The following is a 26,132-nucleotide window of genomic DNA, read 5'->3' as shown; positions in this document are numbered from 1 at the left end:
GTGGCTTTTGCTTCCACCCATTTGGAAACATAATCCACCGCCAACAAGATATAGAGAAAACCATGTGATGACGGAAAAGGACCCATAAAATCAATTCCCCACACATCAAATATTTCAACAGAAAGTATAGGGTGTTGTGGCATTTGATCCTTAGCACTTATATTACCCATTCGTTGACAACGATCACATGTAAGGCAAAATGTCCTAGCATCCTTAAAAATGGTTGGCCAATAAAACCCACATTCTAAGACTTTAAGGGCAGTGCGTTGGGTGCCAAAATGTCCCCCACATGCATATGAATGACTGAATGTTAAAATAGATTGAAACTCAGATTCATTCACACAACGGCGTACAATCTGATCGGGACAAAATTTCCAAAGGTATGGATCATCCCAAACATAAAACCTAGCATCCTTTTTAAGCTTATCACGTTGATTCCTATTAAATGTGCTAGGGATATGTTTAGACACGAGGAAGTTTACCAAATTTGCATACCAAGGCTCACTTACCTGAATAGACATTAATTGCTCATCGGGGAAGGTTTCAGAAATTGGCGATGCTTCCTTATGCACCATTCGACTTAGGTGGTCAGCCACCACATTCTCCACGCCCTTCTTATCCCGAATCTCAATGTCAAACTCTTGTAGAAGCAACATCCATCGAATTAGTCTAGGCTTGGCCTCCTTTTTCGTGAGCAAATACTTGAGAGCTGCATGATCAGTAAAAATAATAACTTTAGTACCAAGTAAGTATGATCGGAACTTATCTAATGCAAATACCACAGCAAGTAATTCTTTTTCAGTGGTGGAGTAATTTAATTGAGCATCATTTAGTGTCCTAGAGGCATAATAAATAACATGAGGTTGTTTGTTCTTTCGCTGCCCCAAAACAGCACCAATCGCATAGTCCGAAGCATCGCACATCAACTCGAATGGAAGGCTCCAATCTGGAGGTGTGATAATGGGAGCCGAAGTAAGAGCTTGTTTTAATTGCTTGAATGCCGTGGAGCATGCATCATCAAACTCGAAAGCCATCTCTTTTTGAAGCAATCGGCATAGTGGTTGTGCAATCTTGGAGAAATCCTTTATGAAACGCCTATAAAAACCTGCGTGACCAAGAAACGAACGAACCTCTCTAACCGAAGTTGGAGAGGGTAAGTGACGAACAAGGTCTGCCTTAGATTTATCCACTTCAATGCCTTCTTCAGAAATAATGTCATAGAACAATACCTTGCTTAACCATGAAGTGACATTTTTCCCAATTAAGCACAAGATTCGTTTCAACACAACGTTTCAAAATTAAGGTCAGATTACTCAAGCAATGATCGAATGAATTACCAAACACGCTAAAATCATCCATGAATATCTCAATAATTTTCTCTACATAATCAGAAATGATACTCACCATGCATTGTTGAAATGTCGCAGGGGCATTGCACAAACCAAATGGCATGCGCTTGTATGCAAAGGTGCCAAAGGGGCACGTGAACGTTGTTTTTTCTTGGTCCTCCGGAGCTATCACAATTTGGTTATATACGGAATATCCATCAAGAAAGCAATAAAATTGATAACCGGCTAACCTTTCTAACATTTGGTCTAGGAATGGCAACGGAAAGTGATCCTTCCTTGTCATGGCATTTAACTTCCTGTAATCAATACAAACACGCCAACTGGTCACCACACGAGTGGGTACAAGCTCTTGTTCTTCATTCTTCACCATCATGACTCTGGACTTCTTTGGAACAACCTGCACGGGAGACACCCAACGACTATCAGAAATAGGGTATATAACACCACAATCAAGCAATTTTATAACCTCCTTCTTTACTACTTCCAACATCGGTGGATTAAGGCGACGTTGAGCCTCGCGAGATGGCTTAGCTCCCTCCTCCAAAAGGATGCGATGCATGCACGTGGTGGGACTAATGCCTTTGATATCCGCCAAGGTCTATCCAATGGCAGATTTGTGCTCCTTTAACACCCTTATCAACTTGTCTTCTTCTTGGGCCGTGAGTGAGCTAGATATGATGACGGGTAATGTCTGATCTTCTCCCAAGAAAACATACTTCAAGTGACAAGGTAATGGCTTCAATTCCAGTGTAGGTGGCTGCACAATTGATGGAAGTAACTTGTTAGCCAAAACCGAATCTAAAATTGAGAGTGGAGACTTACCAGATTGTGAGGGTAACGACGCGAGGGCCGCGACCATTTCAAATACTTCATCACAAGGGGGCACGTCAATATGATCAGATTCCATGCCGTGGGTTGCAAGGATTCCCCCACCCTCATTCCTTGCTCCTATGCCGTGCACTAAAGCTATTTCAAGTGCATCGTCGTTCATTCGATCCAAATGTACCTGTGCCAAAGAATCAACAATGTCAATAGCAAAACAAGAATGGTCCTCAATTGGATATTTAATGGTTTCAGAAAGATTAAAACGAATAATGTCCCCATCAAACTCCATGGTCAATGTTCCCATGAACACGTCTATCTTTGTTCTCGCTGTTTTCATGAATGGTCGGCCTAGCAAGATTGGCAATGATGGAGCATGGCTCGAATCCTCCATTTCTAAGACATAAAAATCTTCAGGAAAAATAAGATGATTGACCTGCACTAAAACATCCTCAAGGATTCCCTTGGGATATGCGTTAGAACGATCGGCCAATTGAATTATAACACCATCCTGTTTTAACTCACCAAGGTTCATTGATGCATAAATGGAATATGGCATAACATTAATAGAAGCACCTAGATCTAACATGCATTGTTCAAATCTAGTGTTTCCAATTATGCATGGGATAGTAAAGCTCCCTGGATCCTTACACTTTGGAGGTAACTTTCGTTGCAAAACCGCGGATACATTTTCACTTACTTTCACAACTTCTTTAGTTGAAATTCTTTTCCTAGTTGTGCATAACTCTTTTAAAAACTTTGCATACCTGGGCACTTGCTTAATAGCATCAAGTAAAGGAATGTTTACTTGGACTTTTTGAAAGGTATCCAAAATGTCATTTTCGCTTTCTTCCTTCTTCGATTGTGCAAATCTGCGAGGGAAAGGAATATTTGGCAGATTAGTGTTCGAAATCACAACATTTGGGACAATCTTACCTGGGGTGGACGGATGGGAGGTCTTAGATGGCTGCGGCATGGGTGATGCTACCCTTGTCGTGGGGTAAGTTTGCTCCTCTTCTTCAATTTGTATCTTCTCATCTTCCTTGTTTTTCACTTCTTTTCCACTACTTAGTGTGATAGCTTTTGCAGATTTGAAACCACCATTGGGATTGACCACCGTAGTGCTTGGTAACTTACCATTTTCATGGAATTGTCCCAAAAACTCGACCATTTGGCCAATTTGCTTCTTTAGCTCATTAACCTATTTTGCTTGGTTCTGTATTCCCTGCGCCAGAGTGGTTAGTAACTGATATGTTTTATCGTCATTCATAGACGTACTTGTGTTGGGTTGGGATGATTGTGCTTGAGGAGGTGGTTGTGGTGCCATTGGCCTCGGAAAGAAACCCGGGGGTTGTCGGAATCCACTTTGTTGGCCATATTGTGGTGCATCTCTCCATCTGAAATTGGGGTGGTCACGCCATCCCGGATTGTATGTATTGGAGAAAGGATCACCCCTTGGTTGGTTTTGATTCCCATAACCCACAGCATTGGCAGATTCCCACCCTCCATTCTCAATTAATTAAGGGCATTGATCAGATTGGTGTCCTTGAATGGAGCATACACCGCAGATTGTAGTTCCTTGCGCTTTGGGGCCTTCAACAAACTGCGATAACATAGACGTAAGGTTAGCCATTTGGGATTGTAACTCAGAAATAGAACTTACCTCATTTACATGATGTGGCCGTGGGGTGTCTCTTTGCCCAACACCTTTATATTGTTGTGCATTGAGTGCTCGATTAGCAATGAGAGTTTTGGCATCCCTAGGTGTCTTGTCCACTAGAGCTCCTCCTGCGGATGCATCCAACATTTGTCGTTCAAGTGGTAAAAGACCGTAAAAATATTGAAGAAGTAGCTCTTCCTTCATTTGGTGCTGTGGACAAGAAGCAACAAGAGCTTTAAAACGTTCATAGTAAGTTGGAAAAGATTCACCTTGGCTTTGCTGAATGCCACTAATCTTCTTGCGAAGAAGAATGACTCGTCATGTCGGAAAGAACTTCTCTAAGAAGGCTCGCTTCATACTCTCCCATGATGTGACAGTTCCGGGAGCCAACTCATACAACCAATCCTTGGCCTTCTCCAACAAAGAAAAGGGAAAAGCTTTCATCTTCAATATGTTGCTATCCACGTTCACCGGTGTCATACTTGAGCATACTACTTCGAACTCCTTTAAGTGCTTGTTGGGGTCCTCCATTGATAACCCATGGAACTTGGGTATATGATGTAGCAAACTTGACTTCAACTCAAATTCATCGGTCTTCTTAGGGTCTGCCCTAGGGTATTGGATGAAAAGAGGGGCTGCATTGGCCAAACCCGAGGCAGAAAGCTCCTTGATGGTTCGATTGTCTACTGCCATGGTTGGTACTTCCTCTTCACACCTTGTCGTGGCCTCCTCTTCAATCTCAACTTCTTGCTCTTCTAATTCAGATTCGGGACTAGGAGGATTAGACTTTTGCAACCTCTTTTTCCTTCTCAAAGTCCTCTCAAAATCACTGTCAAAGTCGAAGATATGCTCACGAACAGGTTGTGAGCTGCGGGTCATAAGCTAGTACCTACACACAAGAGCAAACAAAGTTAGTAACCAACTTAATAGACTCGGCACAAGTAAGGAAATAAGGTGCCTATACAAGGCACAAAAACAAAACACACCCACGGTGCAAAATTAAAACAAAACAGAAACTAACAATTTAAACAAGACTCAAGATAAGGGATTAGCGACTTTGTCAATCCCCGGCAACGGCGCCAAAATTTGATGCGTAAAATAACAAAACACACAAATTAAACCCTATTTGTGATAGTCGTTGAGTGTCTCCCGTGCAGGTTGTTCCAAAGAAGTCCGGAGTCACGGTGGTGAAGAATGAAGAACAAGAGCTTGTACCCACTCGTGTGGTGACCGGTTGGCGTGTTTGTATTGATTACAGGAAGTTAAATGCCATGACAAGGAAGGATCACTTTCCGTTGCCATTCCTGGACCAAATGTTAGAAAGGTTAGCCGGTTATCAATTTTATTGCTTTCTTGATGGATATTCCGGATATAACCAAATTGTGATAGCTCCGGAGGACCAAGAAAAGACAACGTTCACGTGCCCCTTTGGCACCTTTGCATACAGGCGCATGCCATTTGGTTTGTGCAATGCCCCTGCGACATTTCAACGATGCATGGTGAGTATCTTTTCTAATTATGTGGAGAAAATTATTGAGATATTCATGGATGATTTTAACGTGTTTGGTAATTCATTCGATCATTGCTTGAGTAATCTGACCTTAATTTTGAAACGTTGTGTTGAAACGAATCTTGTGCTTAATTGGGAAAAATGTCACTTCATGGTTAAGCAAGGTATTGTTCTAGGACATATTATTTCTGAAGAAGGCATTGAAGTGGATAAATCTAAGGTAGACCTTGTTCGTCACTTACCCTCTCCAACTTCGGTTAGAGAGGTTCGTTCGTTTCTTGGTCACGCAGGTTTTTATAGGCGTTTCATAAAGGATTTCTCCAAGATTGCACAACCACTATGCCGATTGCTTCAAAAAGACGTGGCTTTCGAGTTTGATGATGCATGCTCCACGGCATTCAAGCAATTAAAAGAACCTCTTACTTCGGCTCCCATTATCACACCTCCAAATTGGAGCCTTCTATTCGAGTTGATGTGCGATGCTTCAGACTATGCGATTGGTGCTGTTTTGGGGCAGCGAAAGAACAAACAACCTCATGTTATTTATTATGCCTCTAAGACACTAAATGATGCTCAATTAAATTACTCCACCACTGAAAAAGAATTACTTGCTGTGGTATTTGCATTAGATAAGTTCCGATCATACTTACTTGGTACTAAAGTTATTATTTTTACTAATCATGCAGCTCTCAAGTATTTGCTCACGAAAAAGGAGACCAAGCCTAGACTAATTCGATGGATGTTGCTTCTACAAGAGTTTGACATTGAGATTCGGGATAAGAAGGGCGTGGAGAATGTGGTGGCTGACCACCTAAGTCGAATGGTGCATGAGGAAGCATCGCCAATTTCTGAAACCTTCCCCGATGAGCAATTAATGTCCATTCAGGTAAATGAGCCTTGGTATGCAGATTTGGTGAACTTCCTGGTGTCTAAACATATCCCTAGCACACTTAATAGGAATCAACGTGATAAGCTTAAAAATGATGCTAGGTTTTATGTTTGGGATGATCCATACCTTTGGAAATTTTGTCCCGATCAGATTGTACGCCGTTGTGTGAATGAATCTGAGTTTCAATCTATTTTGACATTCTGTCATTCATATGCATGTGGGGGACATTTTGGCACCCAACGCACTGCCCTTAAAGTCTTAGAATGTGGATTTTATTGGCCAACCATTTTTAGGGATGCTAGGACATTTTGCCTTACATGTGATCGTTGTCAACGAATGGGTAATATAAGTGCTAAGGATCAAATGCCACAAAACCCTATACTTTCTGTTGAAATATTTGATGTGTTGGGAATTGATTTTATGGGTCATTTTCCGTCATCACATGGTTTTCTCTATATCTTGTTGGCGGTGGATTATGTTTCCAAATGGGTGGAAGCAAAAGCCACCCGGACTAACGATTCCAAAGTGGTTGCAGAATTTGTGAAGTCTAACATATTTGCTAGGTTTGGAATGCCTCAAGTTCTTATAAGTGATGGAGGTTCACATTTTTGTAATCGCACAATCGAGGCACTGCTTAAAAAGTACAACGTTACACATAGGGTTTCGACACCCTATCATCCTCAAACAAGCGGGCAAGCCGAGGTGTCAAATCGGGAGATAAAACAGATTCAGGAGAAGACAGTTGGGCCAACAAGAAAAGATTGGAGCTTGAGATTAGAAGATGCATTGTGGGCTTATAGGACCGCCTACAAAACACCCATAGGAATGTCCCCCTTTAGGCTTGTGTATGGAAAACCATGTCACTTACCTGTGGAGTTGGAGCACAAGGCCCATTGGGCCGTGAGGAAGTTCAACATGGATGTAGATGAGGCGGGAATTCATCGTAAGCTTCAATTGAATGAACTTGAGGAAATACGGAATGAAGCTTACGAGAATGCTCGACTTTACGAGGAAAAGACGAAGGCTTTTCATGACAAGATGATTCGCACCAAGTCCTTCTCTGTTGGACAAAAAGTGTTGTTTAATTCTCGTCTTCGTCTATTTCCGGGTAAACTACGTTCACGTTGGATTAGATCCTTTGTTATTACTAATATTTTTCCTCATGGTGCAGTCCAAGTTCGTAGTTTCAAAACAGGTCAAGAGTTCAAGGTGAATGAGCATCGCGTGAAGCCTTACTACGAGAGCTTTGTTAAACATGATGTGGAGGAGACAACCCACTATGCCGTGGGTTCCCATGAAGGTTGATCAATGTGGCATCGTCCGGCTGGAAGACGTTAAAGCAAGCGCTTCTTGGGAGGCAACCCATTTATTCTGCCATGATTGTCAATATTATTGCTTGTTTAATTATTTTTTGGTATGGTTTTCTATTTTAAAACATTAACAAATATGCAAAGGATTTTAACATTAAACTTCATGGAAATGAACAGGAAACTGAGAAATAAAGAAACACAGCATAATACAAGAGGGAGCCTTCACAAAGGCTGCTTAGGAGAAGCCTCAGTAGTCGGCGGAGTCTCAGCAGTCGGTGGGGCCACAGAATGAGGAGGTATCGGAGGTTGATCATTTGGAGCTTCACTACGCGGTACAGCCCCAGAAGACGAATGCAAATGCTGTTGGAACAAACCCACAAACCTCCGATGATCAAGTAAAATCTGACCATCAGATTCCTGCATCTGGTCAATTTTCCTCTTCATGTTTGTGGCATAGTTGTGTGCGAGCTTGTGCAACTGTTTATTCTCATGCTTGAGTCTTCTAATCTCCTGTTTGAGACTCATTACTTCAGCCGCCAACGATTCAACTTGACGGGTTCAAGCAAATAGGCGTTGGGCCATGTTGGACACAGAACCCGCACACTGCACACTAAGAGTCAGAGACTCCTTAACAGCCAACTCATCAGACCGTCTGGAAAGCAGTCTGTTATCTTTAGGAGTGACAAGGTTTCGGGCCACCACCGCAGCGGTCATGTCATTTTTCATCACCGAATCCCCAACGGTAAGAAGACCAGTAGAGGATATGAAGGATGGGCGCCATATGTTATCTGGAGAAGGCGGGGCTGCCTCTTCACCAAGGTTCAAGTCAAAACGACGGTCGGAAGTGCCAGACATATTTTAGAGATTTTGGAGAAAGAAGAGATGGGCTAAATCCAGAGGTTAGAAGTGTAAAGGGGAGTTTTACAAGCGGAATTTCAATGCATTTTGAAATGAACTACGCACCTCTATAAAAAAAACAGCACTCGATGAGGCCGATTCCAGTTATCAAGGAGGCACTCGCTTTCTAAAAAGTTGGGCTTGAAACTACGGGCCAATCTTCCTTTTCTAGATTTGTCCGCACTTGTCACATGCAATCTCTGCCCTCAACGAAGCTCAGAACTCGAAGCGCAAATTCCGGATATTAAAGAGGCATCTGCTTTATCAAGACGTGTCAGCATCTGTCAATTGCACATCTGCGTTGCGTAAATCACGCGCAATCTGTCGAAGATTTCTGGAGAAGCGGAATGCACGTGAAGTCTACTGTTAAATTATCCCAGGCTTGCCGACACGAGTAATGGAACAATGCCTTCCCAGCCATTAAGAAAATTCTATAAATGTTGAACTTCATAGTGAGGTAGCCTCACCCAACTTTCAGCCTCACTTAACCTTTCATCCTCTCTGAAATGGCTTTCCAACAAACCCTCTCGAGTCACTCTGTATTCCTCATTCCTTGGGATACTCCTGCGAACAACCCATCCAGAGCAAAAGTATTTCATATCATGAAGGTAGAAAGTAAGAGTATCTCATATCATGCATTCTCCGTGTCCTTTTCCTTGTCTTTGTTCTAACCTGTAGGACTAGGAGAAGGAAAGCAATCAGCCAGCACTTGGCATCAATCTTCCGATCTGGAACCGACTGCTTGGAACCCCTTCCTGATTGCTTACCTAGCCTTGCTCTCGAGTACTCATCTTCATCATCTTGTGCTTCCTCTTCGTCTACCACATCTGCCTGGGTAACAGATAAGGGAAGTGAAAATGATACCTCGAAGCATGTGGAGACAATTTACCAATTCATCCTCAGCTAGGGACAAGGAGAAAGAAAGCAAAAGGTGGGCACTTGGAAAGATTGAAGAAAGAAACAGACCAACACCTTTACCTCGTGTCTGCCCGCCGTGCAGAAGAAACAAGCAAAGAAGAATGCAGACTGCACAATCAAATCATCCCAGCAGAAGGAGTCTGATTTGAAACCAAGGAACTCTCATATTTCTCGCTCAGAAATACAAACCAGTTCGAGATCAAAGCTGTGGAAATATAACAAGATCATCTATCTCCAAAACCAGATTTACGTTCTTAAACTCTACTCTGTCTATTTTTTTTTTTTTTACTTTGCTATACTTGTCATGTTTATTCGTTGTTTGTTTATTTGCTTGTTTTTGTGTGAGTTTGTGCTTGAAACATTGAGGACAATGTTTGATTTAAGTGTGGGGGGGGTAACCATTGTTTTGCATGAAATTCGTAGGAGTTTATCACCCATTACTTCTAATGTTGTTCCTTGCTCTTTTAAGTGTTTTTAAGGTATTTTGGAGTATTTTAGTGTGTTTTGACATAAAAATCCGAAAATCTCATAAAAATTTGAAAAATTATTTTGAAAAAAAAAACAAAAACAAAAAAGAGTTGTTTTTGTTTGTGTCTTAGGGTACCTTCCAACACAATGATGAGGATTTGGTTTTTAATTAAATGACTGTTAAAGAGAGTTATAAACATGGATGAACATTTGATTTACTCTTTGGTGTATGCTTGGTTGTGGTTATAATTTATGAATTCACATGCAATCATAAAGGAAAAATTAGTTTTTGTAACATGCTTGAAGGAAGGAACTCAAACAAACGCTACAACCTTGTGAGACTTGAGCCTAAACGTTAATTGGTGAGTTGATAATATGTGCATTATTGTGTTCTAAAGTCGTTGCATGATCTCATTTTTCTTTGCTTGGTTACTACTTAGAAGGCGTTTCATCATTTAATTCCAAATGCTAGAACTCATGCACATTTCATTCAAAGCATGATATTGATTTGCATAACACATATTCAATATGAAGTTGTGTAGTTACCACCACCAAAGCCAAATTGCCGTGTATCCTACTTTATTATTTGTTTAAGTTAACCCCATTAAGCCTTGTTAGCCTACGTTCTTTGTTAACCCACGTTATCCTCACCTAGCCTAGATTAGGACCATCCATACCCTTGTTCTTAAAGCATAGTAAAGCATGATTCAAATTGAATTCCTTTTGAATAATGTTTGGCAGAAAACAAGTGTGGGGGAAGTGTTTCTCATGTAAGTAGTGTGCCATAGGCACGGGTGGAAAGAAAAGAAAAGAAAAATTCGTGCTATAAAAAAATAAAAAAAATAAAAAGTTGAATTTGACCCTAAAGAGTTGTTTAAATCTTTCCCTTATGTCTAAAAGTTGATTTCTGCAATCTAAGTGAATTCTAAGTTTAAGTTCATTACTTTATTTGCTATTGTTTTAAGAACGTTTGTTTTCCCTTACTTTCATTTGTTAGCCAACACCCCAAGCCCCGTTACAACCTTTGACTTCAATCTTGAGTGTTATGTGTTTCAATTTGTGGAGTTTGAATTTGGTATGAGCATATGGTGTCACTGGTTCTCGCATCTAAGTAGTAGCATTCCATTCATGAGATCATATCTAAACATGCTCCAGAAATCGCTTTCTTTGTAATACATATATGTGAGCGTTCGTTTTCATGTTTACATCAATCTTCTCACATATAACTAGTATAGGGTGTGTAGTTAGAAAATCTGAGTGAAAATTGAGTGAATATCTTGTAAGGACTTGAGCATAAGGCATGTTACTACATTCAAAACATTGTTTTAATTGCTTAAATGTGAACTAGTAAGTGGTGACTATGATTAAGTATGTGCTTAAGTGTGAAGACAACTAAAATCTGTGGGGATGACAATTTTTAACATGTCATGTGCATTGGAAATCCTTGAGGCAAACGTTGGAAGGTTTAGGTTGGGTTTTGTTCGTTTTGTTGGTTATTTTAGTGTTTAAAGTCATTTTTGTGTGTTTTCAGGCTGGACCACGGGAGTGGGCTGATCGTCAATAGCAGGCTGGGCCACGAGAGCAGGCTGGGCCGTGAGAGTGGGCTGTTTGGCGGGAGGAGGCTGGGCCACGAGAGTAAGCTGCTCGTCGGGAGCAGGCTGGACCACGGGAGTGGGCTGCTTGTCAGGAGCAGGCTGCTCAGCGCGTGATGCATACGAATGCGAGGCTTGGGATCGAACCCGTGCAAGCTTGGATGGCACGGCTTGGGCCATGGTGGAACCTTGTAGTGGTGGTACCACTCCGCCTATGACCACATTTAGCCTCGTGGATCGCCGCGGTCCCATTTCTTGAGTATTAGAATTTTCACTTGTATAATTTTTCTAAATTTCTAGCCATTATATTTTTCTTATACGTTTTATCAAAGAACCTTTGCAAATAAAAAATTCTAACAATAAGAACGTATGAAAAATATTCAAATGGACTAGAAAATAGAGAAAAAAACCTTTTTATGCGAGAATCTTCTACGAGTATGGATCACTACTCTCAATTAGAGCACCAATTTGTGGATGCAAATTTCCGCCGCTTTCTTCTTGGACAAAATTGCACCTACAAAACAATTAACACCTTAGGTGAAGGCCAAAAGCCTCACGCACCCACGATGAATGGGGGGGGCTTTGGCCGAAGAACCTCCGATGCCAAAATTAGAATTTAGAGAGAAAAAATGTTTAGAGAATTTTTGGGAGTTTTGTAAGAGTATCAACTTAGGTATTTTTAGAGAAAATGGGGTCTAATTTATAGAGAATGACCAATCCCCTTTTTAGAAGATGTGGCCGGCCCTTTTGGGCTCCTTTTGGTGTGTCATGGGTGATGGGTTATGTAAGGGGGATTAATTGGCATAATGGGTCATTTAATTGGTGATTTAATGGATTAATTAGGAAAAAAATCCATTAATTCACCAATTAATCTAATTTAAATGGAATGTTTGGAATTGTTACCTTGTGGAGTATATGGATGAAATAACTTTTATTTGTTACCTTCTTTGGGCATTTTTGACTTGGTTAACGGATGATTGCCCGCTGCTCGTGCGTAGGAATCCCGGTATGCCTTAAGGGTATTTTTGTCCTCTTTTATCCAAAAATTCACGTGTAGCCTTGTGATTATTTTTTGCTCCACAATGTCATTAATGATTTTGGAAAGTTAATGACAAATATCTTAAAATTTTATTTTATATAACAATATAAAAAGGTGTATTATTTCATATAACATTTAATTTTCCATAGATTTATCAAATGTTTAACGTTTTTAAAAAAATTAAATTCTTTTATAATTTTGGTCCACATGGCTTACAATTCAACCTAATTGGGTCTCACTCATGTTATGTTTTAATCGGAGTAATGTTAGATAGATCAAATTTTAAAACTAGTTTTGTAAATTAAATGATATGTCATTAATAGAAAATGAACACGTTAAGTGATATTCCAATAAATAACAATCACATAATGTGATTTAAAACCATCGTCTACCTATCATTATTCTTTTGACAAATTTGTTTATGGACGTAAACTGTTTGGGCAAAATGGAATTTAATTTAAGTTTCAGGGTTTCCAATTGTAGAATTTACGTTTCATGGACAAAGTGAGATTGACTACATAATGTGATTTAAAACCATCGTCTACCTATCATTATTCTTTTGACAAATTTGTTTATGGACGTAAACTGTATGGGCAAAATCGAATTTAATTTAAGTTTCAGGGTTTCCAATTGTAGAATTTACGTTTCATGGACAAAGTGAGATTGACTTTGACGTTGAGAATGCCTTTGAGTTTCACGAGGGATTGCCTTAAATAAGAATTAAAAAAAATGGAAAAATAAAGAGGCTCCTGTTTTACAGTCTACAATCTACAAGAGAGATGAAACCGTGTCCAAAAGTTAAGGAAAAATTGGGAGGTGCAGACAGAGTCGCGGACAGTAAGGGGGGTGTATTCAATTGAGAATGTGAGAGATTTTAATGGATTTATAAATCCATGGATTTTTATGGAGTTTAATTGATTTGTAGAGATTCCATATAAAATTTTGATTCAATTCCCTCGAAATCTCATGGGAAGAGGTGAGATTTGTGGTTACTTAAAATATACTATGAAATCTCTCCAATTCCCTCTAATTCCTCAACTTTCTCAAATTCTTTAAAATCAATTTCTAATTGAATACATCTGGAATGTTATAAACTTCTTTAAAATCTTAATTGAATACACCTGGATTTCTAAGGATTTTAATAAACTATTTTAAAATTCTAATTGAATACACCTAGAATTTCAGAGAATCCCTTAAAATCCTGATTGAATACCCCTAAATTTATTAAAAGAATTAAAACCCCTTAAAATCCCAATTGAATACACCCCCTAAGTCTCTCACTTGGAGTAGAGACAGTAGAAAGCAGGATTCTGATCCCACTCTTACAGATATCACCATCACTGCTCCTGCTCTTTAAGTCCTCTCTTCCCCCACTGCCCAGATATCACCATCCTTCTGCAGTTTGCTTATCTTCTCTGTCTGTCCCTGCCCTAGTAAACTCTCCCATCTCCAAACTATTCTCGTATTCATAGCATATATTTTTAATTTCTTAACTTGCAATTTGTTTTTGGTGAATTCTTTAACATGGGTTTGTTTTAATTTCCCAGATTACTTTATGATTTGGATAATAGTATCTTAGATGGTTGTTTGGTATCTTTGATTTATGAATTTGGATGGTAAGATCCTGGCTTTATTAGAATTACATCATCAAATTCTCCAATCCAAACTGCATGAATGATTTTGGTTTTGGATCATCTCATTGGGGAATGGTGATCTGTCCCCAAACTTTTTTGGCCTGAAGTAACTGGGTTGAAGTCGAACTGTGAAATTTGCTTTCTTTTTTCTTTTTCTGGTTGAAATCCACTGCTCGCGATTATGTAAGAAAGTGAGAGATAGCGATTGCTGTTGGTTTTTCCAGAGATCCATTCTCATTTGTTTTATGTTCAATTGTTTTTAACCCAATTTATAGTTTTTCGAGTGCTCAATGTGAGAGCCAAGGCTTTTAAGGTTGATAGTAAGTGGAGATAAAATCACTCTAGAGGCAGACAAAATTACAGTTTCGAAGTTTTCGCATAAAATCTGTGTATGACAATGGACTGAGTTCTCGATGATAGTTGTGATTTGTACTTTCAATGGTGATAGCACCCGATGCTTGACAATGTACAGTATTAGTTCATGACATTTGATAAAATGCACTTTGGTTGGTGCTACTACCTGATTCTTGACAATACACTGTTCTATAGCACTTCACTTCCATAACTCCGCTTGTACTGTGACAGGCTTCTGTTGTAGGTAATTTACTCCTAGGAAGAATATGTCCTAGTAACTACAATTTTTTCCCCAAAGTCTTCACTAGTGTTTCAATCGAAAACCAATGATTTTGAAAGGAGTTAATAGTTCTTGGAGATTTGGGTTCTGCAACAAATGATGATTTTGAAACAGTAACATGCCGTGTTATTAAATTTTTTACTGTAATGGCTGATTGTAAGATCTATGAAATTTGTGGTCGAACTTCTCATGGGCTAAAGCTACAAACGCACATGAATCTCTTCTTTAACATGTGATTTTCATCATTGCCAAGCTTCAAATTCTTGAGCTACAGCTATATACTTGTGTCTATAATTTTCACCAAATACTGGATTGAAGTCCTTATTTTGATTGTACTCTCATTCTATGGTTAAGCTGCATATATGGAGAATGGTTCAGGTCCAAGTTTGTTTCCGCTGCACCGATGCAAAACTCTTCACCTGGTTGGTACTGACTTTGATTTTGGATTTGCATACAGTTTGTTGTAGATTTGAAGCCGTACTTTTCTTTGGTTTGAGTGTTGAGAGTGAATCCCACATTGATGGGAGGAGGGGCCTTGCATGGGCTTATAACTAAGTTGGGCTACTCCCCATATTGCCAATTGGTTTTATGGTGGAACCTCAACTTTCTTCATGGTATAAGAGCAGGTTGTCTCACGTGTGAAGCCAAACGGCCACACGTCCTCCATGTCACCCCGTTGTGTTGTCCATGTGTTAGGCTTGAAATTTCACCACACGTGAGGGGCGTGTTGAGAGTGCACATTGATGGGAGGAGCGCTCCATGTCATCCCGTTGTGTTGTCTACGTGTTAGGCTTGAAATTTCGCCACACGTGAGGGGGCGTGTATCCCACATTGATGGGAGGAGGGGCCTTGCATGGGCTTATAAGTAAGTTGGGCTACTCCCCATATTACCAATTGGTTTTATGGTGGAACCTCAACTTTCTTCGTTAGGACATTCAAGATTATCTTCCTTCTGGTCTTTTTGTCTCGCGAAATCATTGCATTGTGGTCTTACAAATCCGTTCATCCAGGTGAGGCATGGACAAGGAATCCACAATGTAGAAGGAGCTAAGAACTACAAAGCATACATGAAACCTGAATATTTTGATGCACAACTTACTCCACTAGGCTGGCAGCAGGTGGGAAGAAAATCATGGACTTTTTCTTCTACAGATGCTATGTTACGAAAACTTCGAGAACTACAAAGCCTGTAACGATATTTTCCTACTACAAACAAAAGACATTGTCATCAAAGATAATTTTATGAATTGTTTTGTTGCTATGGTGGCAGGTTGATAATTTGCGTAAGCATGTTCATGAATGTGGGCTTTCCAAGAGGATTGAGTTGGTCCTCACATCTCCTTTGCTAAGGTACTTATGCCATAGTTGTGGAATCTAGCCTACCTCTCTGTCTTTTTGTTTCCTGGATAGTGCTTTTTATTCATCTCTCTATATTTTGTTGAAATATTTTCAGCTTGAAAGGTTGAGTGCAACAAACAAAATCATTGTAGAAAAGGATCTGTTTCGTGAATCTTCTCGTGGAAAAAAAATTGAAAAACTATAAGGGAGTAATCTGGTTAGTTGGACTAAGTTGTATGTATACAGGAGCTTGAGAGGAGAGATGAAACGAAAAGGTTGGGTTGTACTTGTATTCAAGAATCTTGGTCTTAACAGTAGTTTTTAGAGTAAAAAATATGGTAATTTGAGGGGTCATTTGGATATTAAACTGTAATTTCTTCTGTCTAGATTTTTGTTTATTAGGTTTTTGGTTAGCATATAGAAACAATTTCGAAGTTGTATAACATAACTATTTCTTTTCAGAGAAATTTTTGGCGTTTGATTTCGGGACATGGGTATTATATTCTTACTATGACATGAATAGACACTGGTAGTCAGTGACAGCAACTCCCAGAGTTCTTGGTACAAGATGACAAACAACAACGACAACAACAAAGCCTTTTCCCACTAAGTGGGGTCGGCTATATGAATCCTAGAGCTCCATTGTGCTCGGTTCTCTGTCACGTCTTCCGTTAGATCCAAGTACTCTAAGTCTTTTCTTAGAGTCTCTTCCAAAGTCCTTGATGGTCTTCCTCTACCCCTTTGGTACAAGATGACAGAAGTAGGAAAATAACTTCTTTTATTTATGATTCGGAATTCAGAGTACATGATAACTAGTACTTAGGGTTGTAGAGGTTATCGCATGGAGCCTTTTCTTAGTTATTTTATGTTGAAAAGATGATATAATTTGAGCCAAATCTTAAATTATCTTTTCTTCCAAGCTACTGAAAAGAAAAGAAATATATTACACTTGTTTCATTGTAATTAAGCTTGGTTTTTCTGGAACTTTCTTTGTTAATGCAATAGCCAAGTTACAATTGATGAACTTGCTTAATCTGATCCGGAAGATTCTTCCTCTCTGGAGGAACATTTCCATTTTTAGATTCTGTTACGCTGTAATTAAAGTTGATTTGACTGAATAGGACTCTCCAAACGGCTGTTGGAGTATTTGGAGGCGAGGGTTACAAGGATGGAATGGACGTGCTGCCTCTAATGGTGGAAAATGCAGGAAATAGTGAACGCCCTTCAATTTCAAGTCTCAACTGCCCGCCAATCATTGCAGTAGAGCTTTGTCGAGAACATTTGGTATGTATATTAAGAACCAAAATGTTTTGACATCTTTGATGTTATTTTTTATTTGAACTGAACTTGAGTGAATCCTCAATTAAAAGGGCGACCCCAAGCCTACAAGGCTCCTTGCTTTGCAAGGGTCGGGGGAGGAACGTCTATCCTCAATTAAAGGGGTGAATCCTCAATTATTGCACATTATTAACCTAGTGGCTATCTCCAATATCTATGGAAGAAAGCTAAGTTTTCTAAGGCAGGTTTGTTTATTTGATTTGTCCCTTGATAGTTACATTGCTGTGATGTAGTGTGCGTTAACTTGGCTTGTCTTTGCCAAGTATTTTTTAATGTCATAATTTTTCTTATCAATTTGATAAGAATAGATGCCAGAAAAACTTTTTGCATTTATTTCTGTATGTTAAACTATAAATTGTTAGAACTCATAGTGAACTTGGTTCTTAGTAGCGTTGGTGCATAGTCTTGATGTTATATTGATGCTCAGGGCTTTAAATTTGTGTTGTAAATTTCTGGTTGCAGGGCGTTCATCCGTGTGATAGCAGGAGGAATATCAGCAACTATCAGTTTCTATTTCCTGCTGTTAATTTTTCTCTGGCAAGTAGTTGGATAGATAACGATAACTGGGGAAGGAATTTGTGGTTATAAGTTACTTTATGGTGCTTTTCATCTTTTGGTGGCTGTACATTTGGATGTTATAATATTTTTCAATATCTTTGTTATCAATATGCGTATGCTTATGGTCTTTATATTTTACAGATAGAAACTGATGAGGATGTATTGTGGGAGGCCGATGTGAGGGAGACGACAGAGGAAGTTGCAGCTAGGGGAATGAAATTCATGAACTGGTATCTTATCTTATAACCATCAGAAGCAAGAAGCTCATCATATGGAGCACATGCTCCGTTGGTGTTGCTATATTTTGTCGCTTCCACAAAATTTTGAGTTTTAAAGTTTATCAGCCCATTTGAGGTTCATCCTCCATAAGATCGATACAATTTTTTATTGCTTGTTTTCTTGTGTCGTCAAACTTATACAGGTTTGAATTGATATGCGTTTGGCGCCTTCTTCTTGTCACTTCACAGGTTGTGGACAAGGAAAGAGAAAGAAATAGCGATTGTTACTCATAACGGGTTCTTGTTTCACACGCTAAATGCACTAGGAAATGATTGTCATCCTTCGATGAAAAAAGAAATGTCCACACAGTAAGTGCACTCTATACAAGAATCACAAGCTTAGTAGATGTTTCAATACTACTAAAGTTAAGCACTTATTTTCACAATTATCATGTCAACATTCGTATTCTTTTATGTCCTTGCAGCTTTGCAAATTGCGAACTTCGCTCCATGATCATTGTTGACAGAAGGTGAGTTTGTGATTTACGCAAGGGATTCCTTCTGTTTGATTAGGATTCTTATATTTCTGTTTGTTCTCCAGTATGACAGGGACCGATTTATCAACAACTGATTATCCAGGAAGGATTCCTCCGGGGCCGGATCTCCCTAGTGATGTTGCTGATGAAAAAGAAGCGTGAGAAAGAAAAGGACCGAACTTAGCGTAAATAGCAATAGAGAAAGGAAGCTGCCAGAAGTTGTGAACAAATTTGGATATTGTCCATGAAAAAGATCGCAGCACAGGGTTGCGTTGTATGAGACCTGTATGGTTGATGCTGGGAAATGGTTATTTCAAGTACAAACAGCAGTGTACTGTAATCGGTATCAGCGTATTCGTCTTTGAACTATCTCAGCATTTGCTCATTTTATAGACAAAATTGTTCTACACTTCTGTAGTATGATTGCCAAACCAAATTCTCTCTTTTCACACTCCTTTTTACCTCCCACATGCCCTTGTTAATTTTTGTCTATTGATATTCTTCAATTCGTTCGATCCGATTGTCAGAAATTGAGAAAGTTGTGAGAGAAGTAAAAATAGGTGTCTAGGTAGCACCACCCAAAATTAATTACCAAGTTTTAATTTGAAAAGCTAATTTCTCAACCTGAACGGGTAATGTGAAAGTCCAAATCATTTCAAAGTGATTTGTATTGCTTTGTTGTACTTTGAACACACGTAACAACTTTCATGCAAATGCAATGTTAAAATTCAATTTATTTTTTATTTCTTTAAATTGAAAACTAAAAGCAATTATCAAACAAATTTTATGTTTTAAGCTTTCAGTTTAAAAACTAAAAGTAACTACTAAACAAATTTTAAGCTTTCAATAAAATGAAAAATTGATAATTGAAAATGAAATAGTTATCAAATGATGTTTAAATATACTTTGTTCAAATTTGTTTATGCGATGCGCCTTGTAACATGACCTTTTGTGGGAATCATGAAAAGGTTAGTTTGTATTCAACACCATTGAGGTTCTTGAAGTACTTAACTTGGATCCTATTTTTGTTTTGGGTTTTTTTTTTTCTCAAATAGAGTTGAGCTTAATTGTACTTCCAAATGAGCTTTTGGTGTTTCTTCTAAAAAACACTTAAAATGTTTTTGGAATTCAAAATCAATTTCATTAAAAGTGTTTCCAGTCATTTTAAAAACACTTACAAATAAGCCATTGGTAGTTCTCTTGAAGCTTTCAAAGTTTTCCCTTATCTAATCAGTGACTGGAGATTTTTTAGGCTAAATACCTATATTAGATTTTTTTTTTTTTTGAACAAAACCTATTTTATAAATCTTGAACAAAAGAAAACCCTATATTATGAGATCGTTTGGAAATGCTTTTAATATGACTGAAAACGCTTTTGGTGAAAATGTTTTTGGAACTAATCCTCAGTACTTTTGGAACTCATAAATATTTTCTCTAAAAACGATTTCAGTCATTTTGAAAGTACTTCCAAACAAGCCATATATATGTAGGTAATATTATTGTATGTCTTATGGTCCTTAGTCTAAACACATGAGATAGATTGTGAAATAGGTAGTATAGTAATAGAGCATATGCATAATGCATGGGAAGAACATGCATGAAGATGGTGCATGCCTGCCATTGGCATGTTCAATTCAGCAAATATCGCCGAGAATTTAGTTCTCACTTGTACCTACAAAAACAAAATCTAGTTAGTGCAGTGCCCACTAATTACTTAATTAATTCATCATTACCAGTTACAATTCTCTCTCTCTCTCTTTTTGGAAGAACAAGTTGCAAAGAAGATCTCTGTGGATCTTTAAATCATACATATCAAACCGAAACTTAGGTAGTATAAATTAAGGAAAGTTACCAAATCAAACACAAGCACAATCATAATTAGTGGAGACTTTGGGGGAGTGTGAAAGGAGCAGCTGCAGAATGTTCTTCATCTCCAAGAGGCCCCAACTTTTAATTATATACATAACATTTTTTTTTCAGTTCTATATATTCCCAATATATATATATATATATTGCATAACTTAATTAAGTGCAAATTTGAAAAATACCCAAGTTATTTTTTGTTTTGGAGAATATTATATCTTTTTACTTTCTTTTATTTTCGTTAAAAACTTCATTTCTTTGACATATACCTTCCTTTAAATTTTTCTATTTTTGTTGTTCATTAGACGATATTGTGTTACAAAATTGACTTTTATACTAAATTTTGTACGCATAATTATACCATAGAAGAAAAAAAAAAGGGTTCAAATAGGCCCCATTTTAATTTTCACATAAGGCCCCTAAAATCTCAGATTTACCTCTGATTGTACCCGTTATTTCAAATGAAGATTAAGAAATAAAACATTTAATAAGCATATACATTGAGATTATAAATAGACAAACATTTCAACTATGGGTTCACACTTCCATCAGGTAATGTCAAATATTAAAAAAACTGGGAGTAATGAATTTGCAAGACACAAGTTTAAAAATACAAAACTGCACATGCAACTAGAAGATCTGGTTGAGTTGTAATACTGCCAATTACAGAAAATAACACTTTTGTTCTTGCTGTTGATACCTATTCTTTACACTTTTCTATGCTCATCCAAAATATTACTATTAAAATCTCACCGGATTAAACTCGCGTTCTTAACCCTCCCAACGAATACAAATAGAAAACTATTGTACGTGAGATTCACTTAAAGAGGTGATTAGTAGCAGGGCCGGCTCTAAGAATTTGGGGGCCCTAGGCGAGTTTTTAAAGTGGAGCCCCAAAGTTCTCGGACCTCCGACTCTTTGTATATTGGTATGTAGTAAAAAGAATTCGCTAATTACATAAAAAGTCTATTTCTTCATCGAATATCATTAAAAATTCATATCAAAAGAAAAGAGATATACTAACATTACTTAATATTACATGTCACATGTCTTTAGACGCAAATGCACTAAGTGTTTGTAGTCAAGAGATTGAGAGTGAAGAGCAATAAAACTTCATGATCAAGAGAGTAAAAAACAATAAAACTTGATTGACGAATATAATAACTCAACAACGCCAAGTGGTTCTCTTGTGTTCTTTCTAAAATCAACACACACTAGCGAATCAAATTTTAGAATAACCTAGTTTAACAATAAATTATTGAAAAAGAAAATTTAAATTCAAAGTTATGGTTACCTCAAATTACAATCTTCAGGACCAAGTGATAGTTGCTTAAACATTCAATAGAAATAGAAAGACTGGGAAGTTGAAAGAAAAATGATTACAAAGTTATGATTATTCTGGTTTTTGTTATTTTTTTAGGTTATTTTCAAAAGTAAAAGAAAAAAAAATGCATTTGTACATATTGAGGCCATTAATTTCACTAGCCTCTTGTCACACGCGTAGGCATGTGACAATTGGCCTTTGTATGTTTTTTATTTAAGATACTCAAGTTTTTTCTATTTATACAATTTTTATTTAAAATATTTTTGAAAATAAATAAGAATTTAAACATAAACCACCCACTAACATGAAGTTTTGTTATTTTTTTTCTAAAGTTGAAAATTTTAAATTCATTCAAAATTAATATTTGTTGAATGATTTTAACTCCTTTTGATTCTTGTAATTTTAAAATTTTTAAAGAGCAATTTATCTTTAATTTTAATCTTTAATTTCATAGATTTGAAAAAAACAAAAACTAATGCCGCCTACAAGGTGTTTCGAACTGCCCACCCCAATGAAAACGGAGTAGAACCGTTTCTATTGCACCAACGAAATAATCTTGATGTTTCTTACGCTTTCTTTATTTATATTTTATATACAGGATATATAAAAAAATTTGGGCCCCCCCCCAAACCTGGGGCCCTAGGCGACCGCCTACCTCGGCTACCTTCAGGGCCGGTCCTGATTAGTAGCTTGATTAGTTTTGTGTCTAATACCTTTGCTATATCTGTACATTGTAATTAGAAGAAGAAATTTTTAAGAATAATATGTCATTTTGCCTGTTATAGTAAGAGTGGATTATGTCTCACACTAATAGAGCATACTAATAAAAATTAAATCTACTATTGACATTACAAACATGTAATTGTGCACTCTTTATAAGAATATTTTTCTTTCTAAATATTAAATGTTTGGAATTCCAATAACAATTTTCTAATATAGTATTTTTTTTTTTTTAACAAACGATATTATCTATACTAAGAAGGTTGGGAATTGGGCTAGCAATAATATGGTTCAAATTCGTCTTTGACGAGAACCTAAGACCTCTCAATTACAAGTGAAGAGGAATACCACTAAACCGTAGTAATTAATAAGTTAATAACATCACTATTAATACTCGAATTTGAGAGGTAAACACAAGACCAATACGGTCAATCCTTGGTAAGCTCAAAATGTAAATCTCGATAATTGACAAGAAGATTTAAGCAGTTCATTCTTACAAATGGGATACGCCCATTGTAGTAGTGTGTGTGTGTGTGTGTGTGTGTAAAATAATGCCAGATAGACTAAATTGTAGACTAAATGATGTGTCACCAATGAGATATAAGCATATTAATCAACACTTAAGTAATAATCTAATTATCAACTTCCGAGTTATTTAGTTTATAAAATTTTGTCTACAAATTTAGTCCATGTGGATTTCAATAGCTCTATGAAAAAAGTAGTGTAATTTTACCCTTGTGGATCCAAAGGCTTATAAGGGGAATTCAACCCCTTTATATACGCCATGAGTGAGTCCCATAAGTCTTGGGTTCTTAATTCTCTCACTGTTCTATCATTTAATGAGTCGAACACGTGGATACGACTTATAAGTTATTCCTCCATTATCCACTCAACAAGTGGAGAGGAATTGACATTTACATATAGCTACTTGCATGATTTCTCAGGTTGACATGTCTCGAGCGCAACAAGCGCAATGCTGGTTAGAGAGTGGTTGCAAAGCACTTTATCAGAGCTAAGCTTTACAGTATATATGTTTCTTCATAGACTTGTTTCCTCATCGATGACCAACAAGTGGCTCGGAGTTAAACGCGTGAACATGCTTATCCTTGAAGCTTCGTGCCAAAAAGTTCTCATTTGTACCTACTAAAACCTTGTCCATAAAAATTTGTACCTACTAAAACAAACTCTAGTCAGTGCAGTGCCCACTAAATAATTAATTCATTCATTATTACCAGTTTCTTTTTTTTTTCTTTTTTTTTTTGGAAGAACAAGACAGATTAGAAAAAAGATCTATGTGAATCTTTAAATCATACATATCAAATTGTAACTTAGGTAGTATAATTTGAGGAAAATTACCAAATTAAACACAAAGCATGATCATAACCGTCATTTCAAATGAAGATTAAGATTTGAACAATTTAAGTATAAAATTTATACAATAAGAATATACAAATTGAATATATACATTCCTTGAAGAGAATGCAAGTATTATCCTCGATTGTTCAATAATTATCAACAACCAATGACATATATATATAGGAATAAATTTGAATATGCTAATAAATAATAATCACAACTCAATAAATTGACGGATCATGAATAAACGAAATTAACATCAAAAAAGTAAAAACAATGATCAAGGCTAGTGTACTGCAATGCTCGAAACAAAATTTCGTCCCTACTCAATCCTTGTAGTTCGACGGACGTCTGCTTTACCATAATTCAATGATCAAACTAGGATTTCAGTACTGGAAAACTTGGTTTTTGGCGAAAATCTTTGTGGTGCTCTCAGCAAGAAGGTTTTGGTATTTCAAAAGGAGGATTCTTTTTTCTATATTCTAAATACCAGCTATGCAGATTGATCTATATATAATGCACATATCCTTGTTTGCAATAGGTATGAGCTTGGGATGTGTCTTCTGGGAGTCATCTTCTCATAATGGGTGTGTGGTGATTTGGTATTCTTTCGTCATCTCAAGCTTGATCCGAAAAGATGAGTCTGTTTATTTAAAGAATAATTAATTGAATCCGAATTTAATGAGATCATTATTGAATAATTGTCACACACCCCAAGCTCAAACTCAAGGTTTGAGCCCAATTTTGCTCTTCATTGTTCATCTCTCGTATCACTTTGTAAAATAGATAAAATGTTGTAAAGTGTGAGAAATTGTAGTAAAAACCAACGTAAAACAATGAGTTGGAATGAAATTTCTATTCAAAAACTCTTAATAGATATTCCATTGAGCCATTGACAATTATTTGGTTGAGTTAGAAGCACTCAATATAATAAACATATATATTGAGATTATCAATGGACAAACATTTCAAATTAGTCCTAGACTCAAATGTTAAAAAATCGGGGAGTAATGAATTTGAAAGACACAAAGTTAATAAAACTACAAAACTGCACATGCAACTAGAAAGATCTAGTTGTATTGTATTCCTGCCAATTACAGATAATATACAACACTTATGTTCACGCTGTTAATAACACTATATTTGGATGAGAAAAATAAACTTAGAATTTGGATAAAAGTCAGAATTTATAAATTGATATGTACCAATTCCCTTATTTGGATTCATAATTACAGAAATTTAGAATTTCCGCGTGGAAAAAAAACTTGGAATTTGGGACCTCCAATTCCCAAGTTTAAATTTCATGTATATGTGTCATTTCTCAATTTCTATGATTGAGAGTTTAAAAATAACAAATTCCATATTCAATTCCATTGTTCTTTTAGGTTAACCAAATAAGAAAATTCACAAATTCTAGAAAATAAAATCCTGTCATTTTAAAATTCATTAGTAAACTTAAATTTCTTCATCCAAACATAGTGTAACTGTTCTTTACACTTTTCTATGCTCATCCAAAATACTAATATAAAAAAAATCTCACCCGGTTAAACACGTGTTAGTTAATTTAACCCTTCCAATGAATACAGATAGAAAATTATTGTACTTGAGATTCACTTAGAGAGATGATTAGTAGATTGATTAGTTTTGTGTCTAATACTTTGTTGTATGTGTATATTATAGTTAGAAGAGAAATTTTTACGAATACCAAGAACACAAGTCACTTGACATGTCATTTTACTTGTTATAGTAAGGGTGAACTATATGATTTATATGTCTCACATATAGAGCATACTAATAAAAATTAAATCTATGTTTTATCATTTGAATAATATAAGGAAATTGTTATTGTTAGTAGTATTTATCTTCATTTGTAAGTGAGATGTCTTAGGTTCGATTTTCGCCAAAGACGAATTTGAATCACATTATTGCTAGCTTATTGTGAAGCTGGCTTAACCCACTCTCCCACCTCCTTAGTGTATATAATATTGTTTGTTAAAAAAAAATTATTTTTCTTTGTAGATATTGAATGTTAGGAATGCTAATACCGAGTCCCTAATATCATAATTAATAAGTTAATAACACCATTCTTAACCCTTAAAACTGGGATCAGTACGGTAAGCTATATAATTGACAGTATGATTTAAGTGGTTCACCCTTAA

At 37.0% G+C, this 26,132-nt stretch overlaps 1 protein-coding gene across 32 annotated transcripts in view; it reads left to right on the top strand.

The window, feature by feature from the left end:
- LOC126586223 (phosphoglycerate mutase-like protein 1) overlaps positions 1 to 19,119 on the top strand; it is a 53,846-nt gene extending 34,727 nt beyond the window's left edge. For 6 of the 32 annotated variants that reach the window (XM_050250964.1, XM_050250962.1, XM_050250968.1 and 3 more), the window contains 3 exons: positions 4,989 to 5,330; positions 6,036 to 6,227; positions 11,481 to 11,654. In XM_050250964.1, the coding sequence (XP_050106921.1) occupies positions 4,989 to 5,330; positions 6,036 to 6,227; positions 11,481 to 11,633 (687 nt within the window). In that variant the 3' untranslated portion in view covers positions 11,634 to 11,654. Of the gene's footprint in view, positions 1 to 4,988; positions 5,331 to 6,035; positions 6,228 to 11,354; positions 11,438 to 11,480; positions 11,655 to 13,709; positions 13,888 to 14,352; positions 14,687 to 15,076; positions 15,145 to 15,732; positions 15,912 to 15,992; positions 16,073 to 17,181; positions 17,345 to 17,860; positions 17,936 to 18,097; positions 18,187 to 18,423; positions 18,544 to 18,659; positions 18,705 to 18,775 lie in introns of those variants that run through there. The other 26 variants (XM_050250988.1, XM_050250980.1, XM_050250987.1 and 23 more) reach the window with 15 other exon arrangements.
- Positions 19,120 to 26,132: the final 7,013 nt, after the last annotated feature.

Source organism: Malus sylvestris, chromosome 10 (genome assembly GCF_916048215.2).
Source record: "Malus sylvestris chromosome 10, drMalSylv7.2, whole genome shotgun sequence".
Classification (NCBI taxonomy): domain Eukaryota; kingdom Viridiplantae; phylum Streptophyta; class Magnoliopsida; order Rosales; family Rosaceae; genus Malus; species Malus sylvestris.
This window is presented reverse-complemented; position numbering and strand designations above follow the sequence as displayed.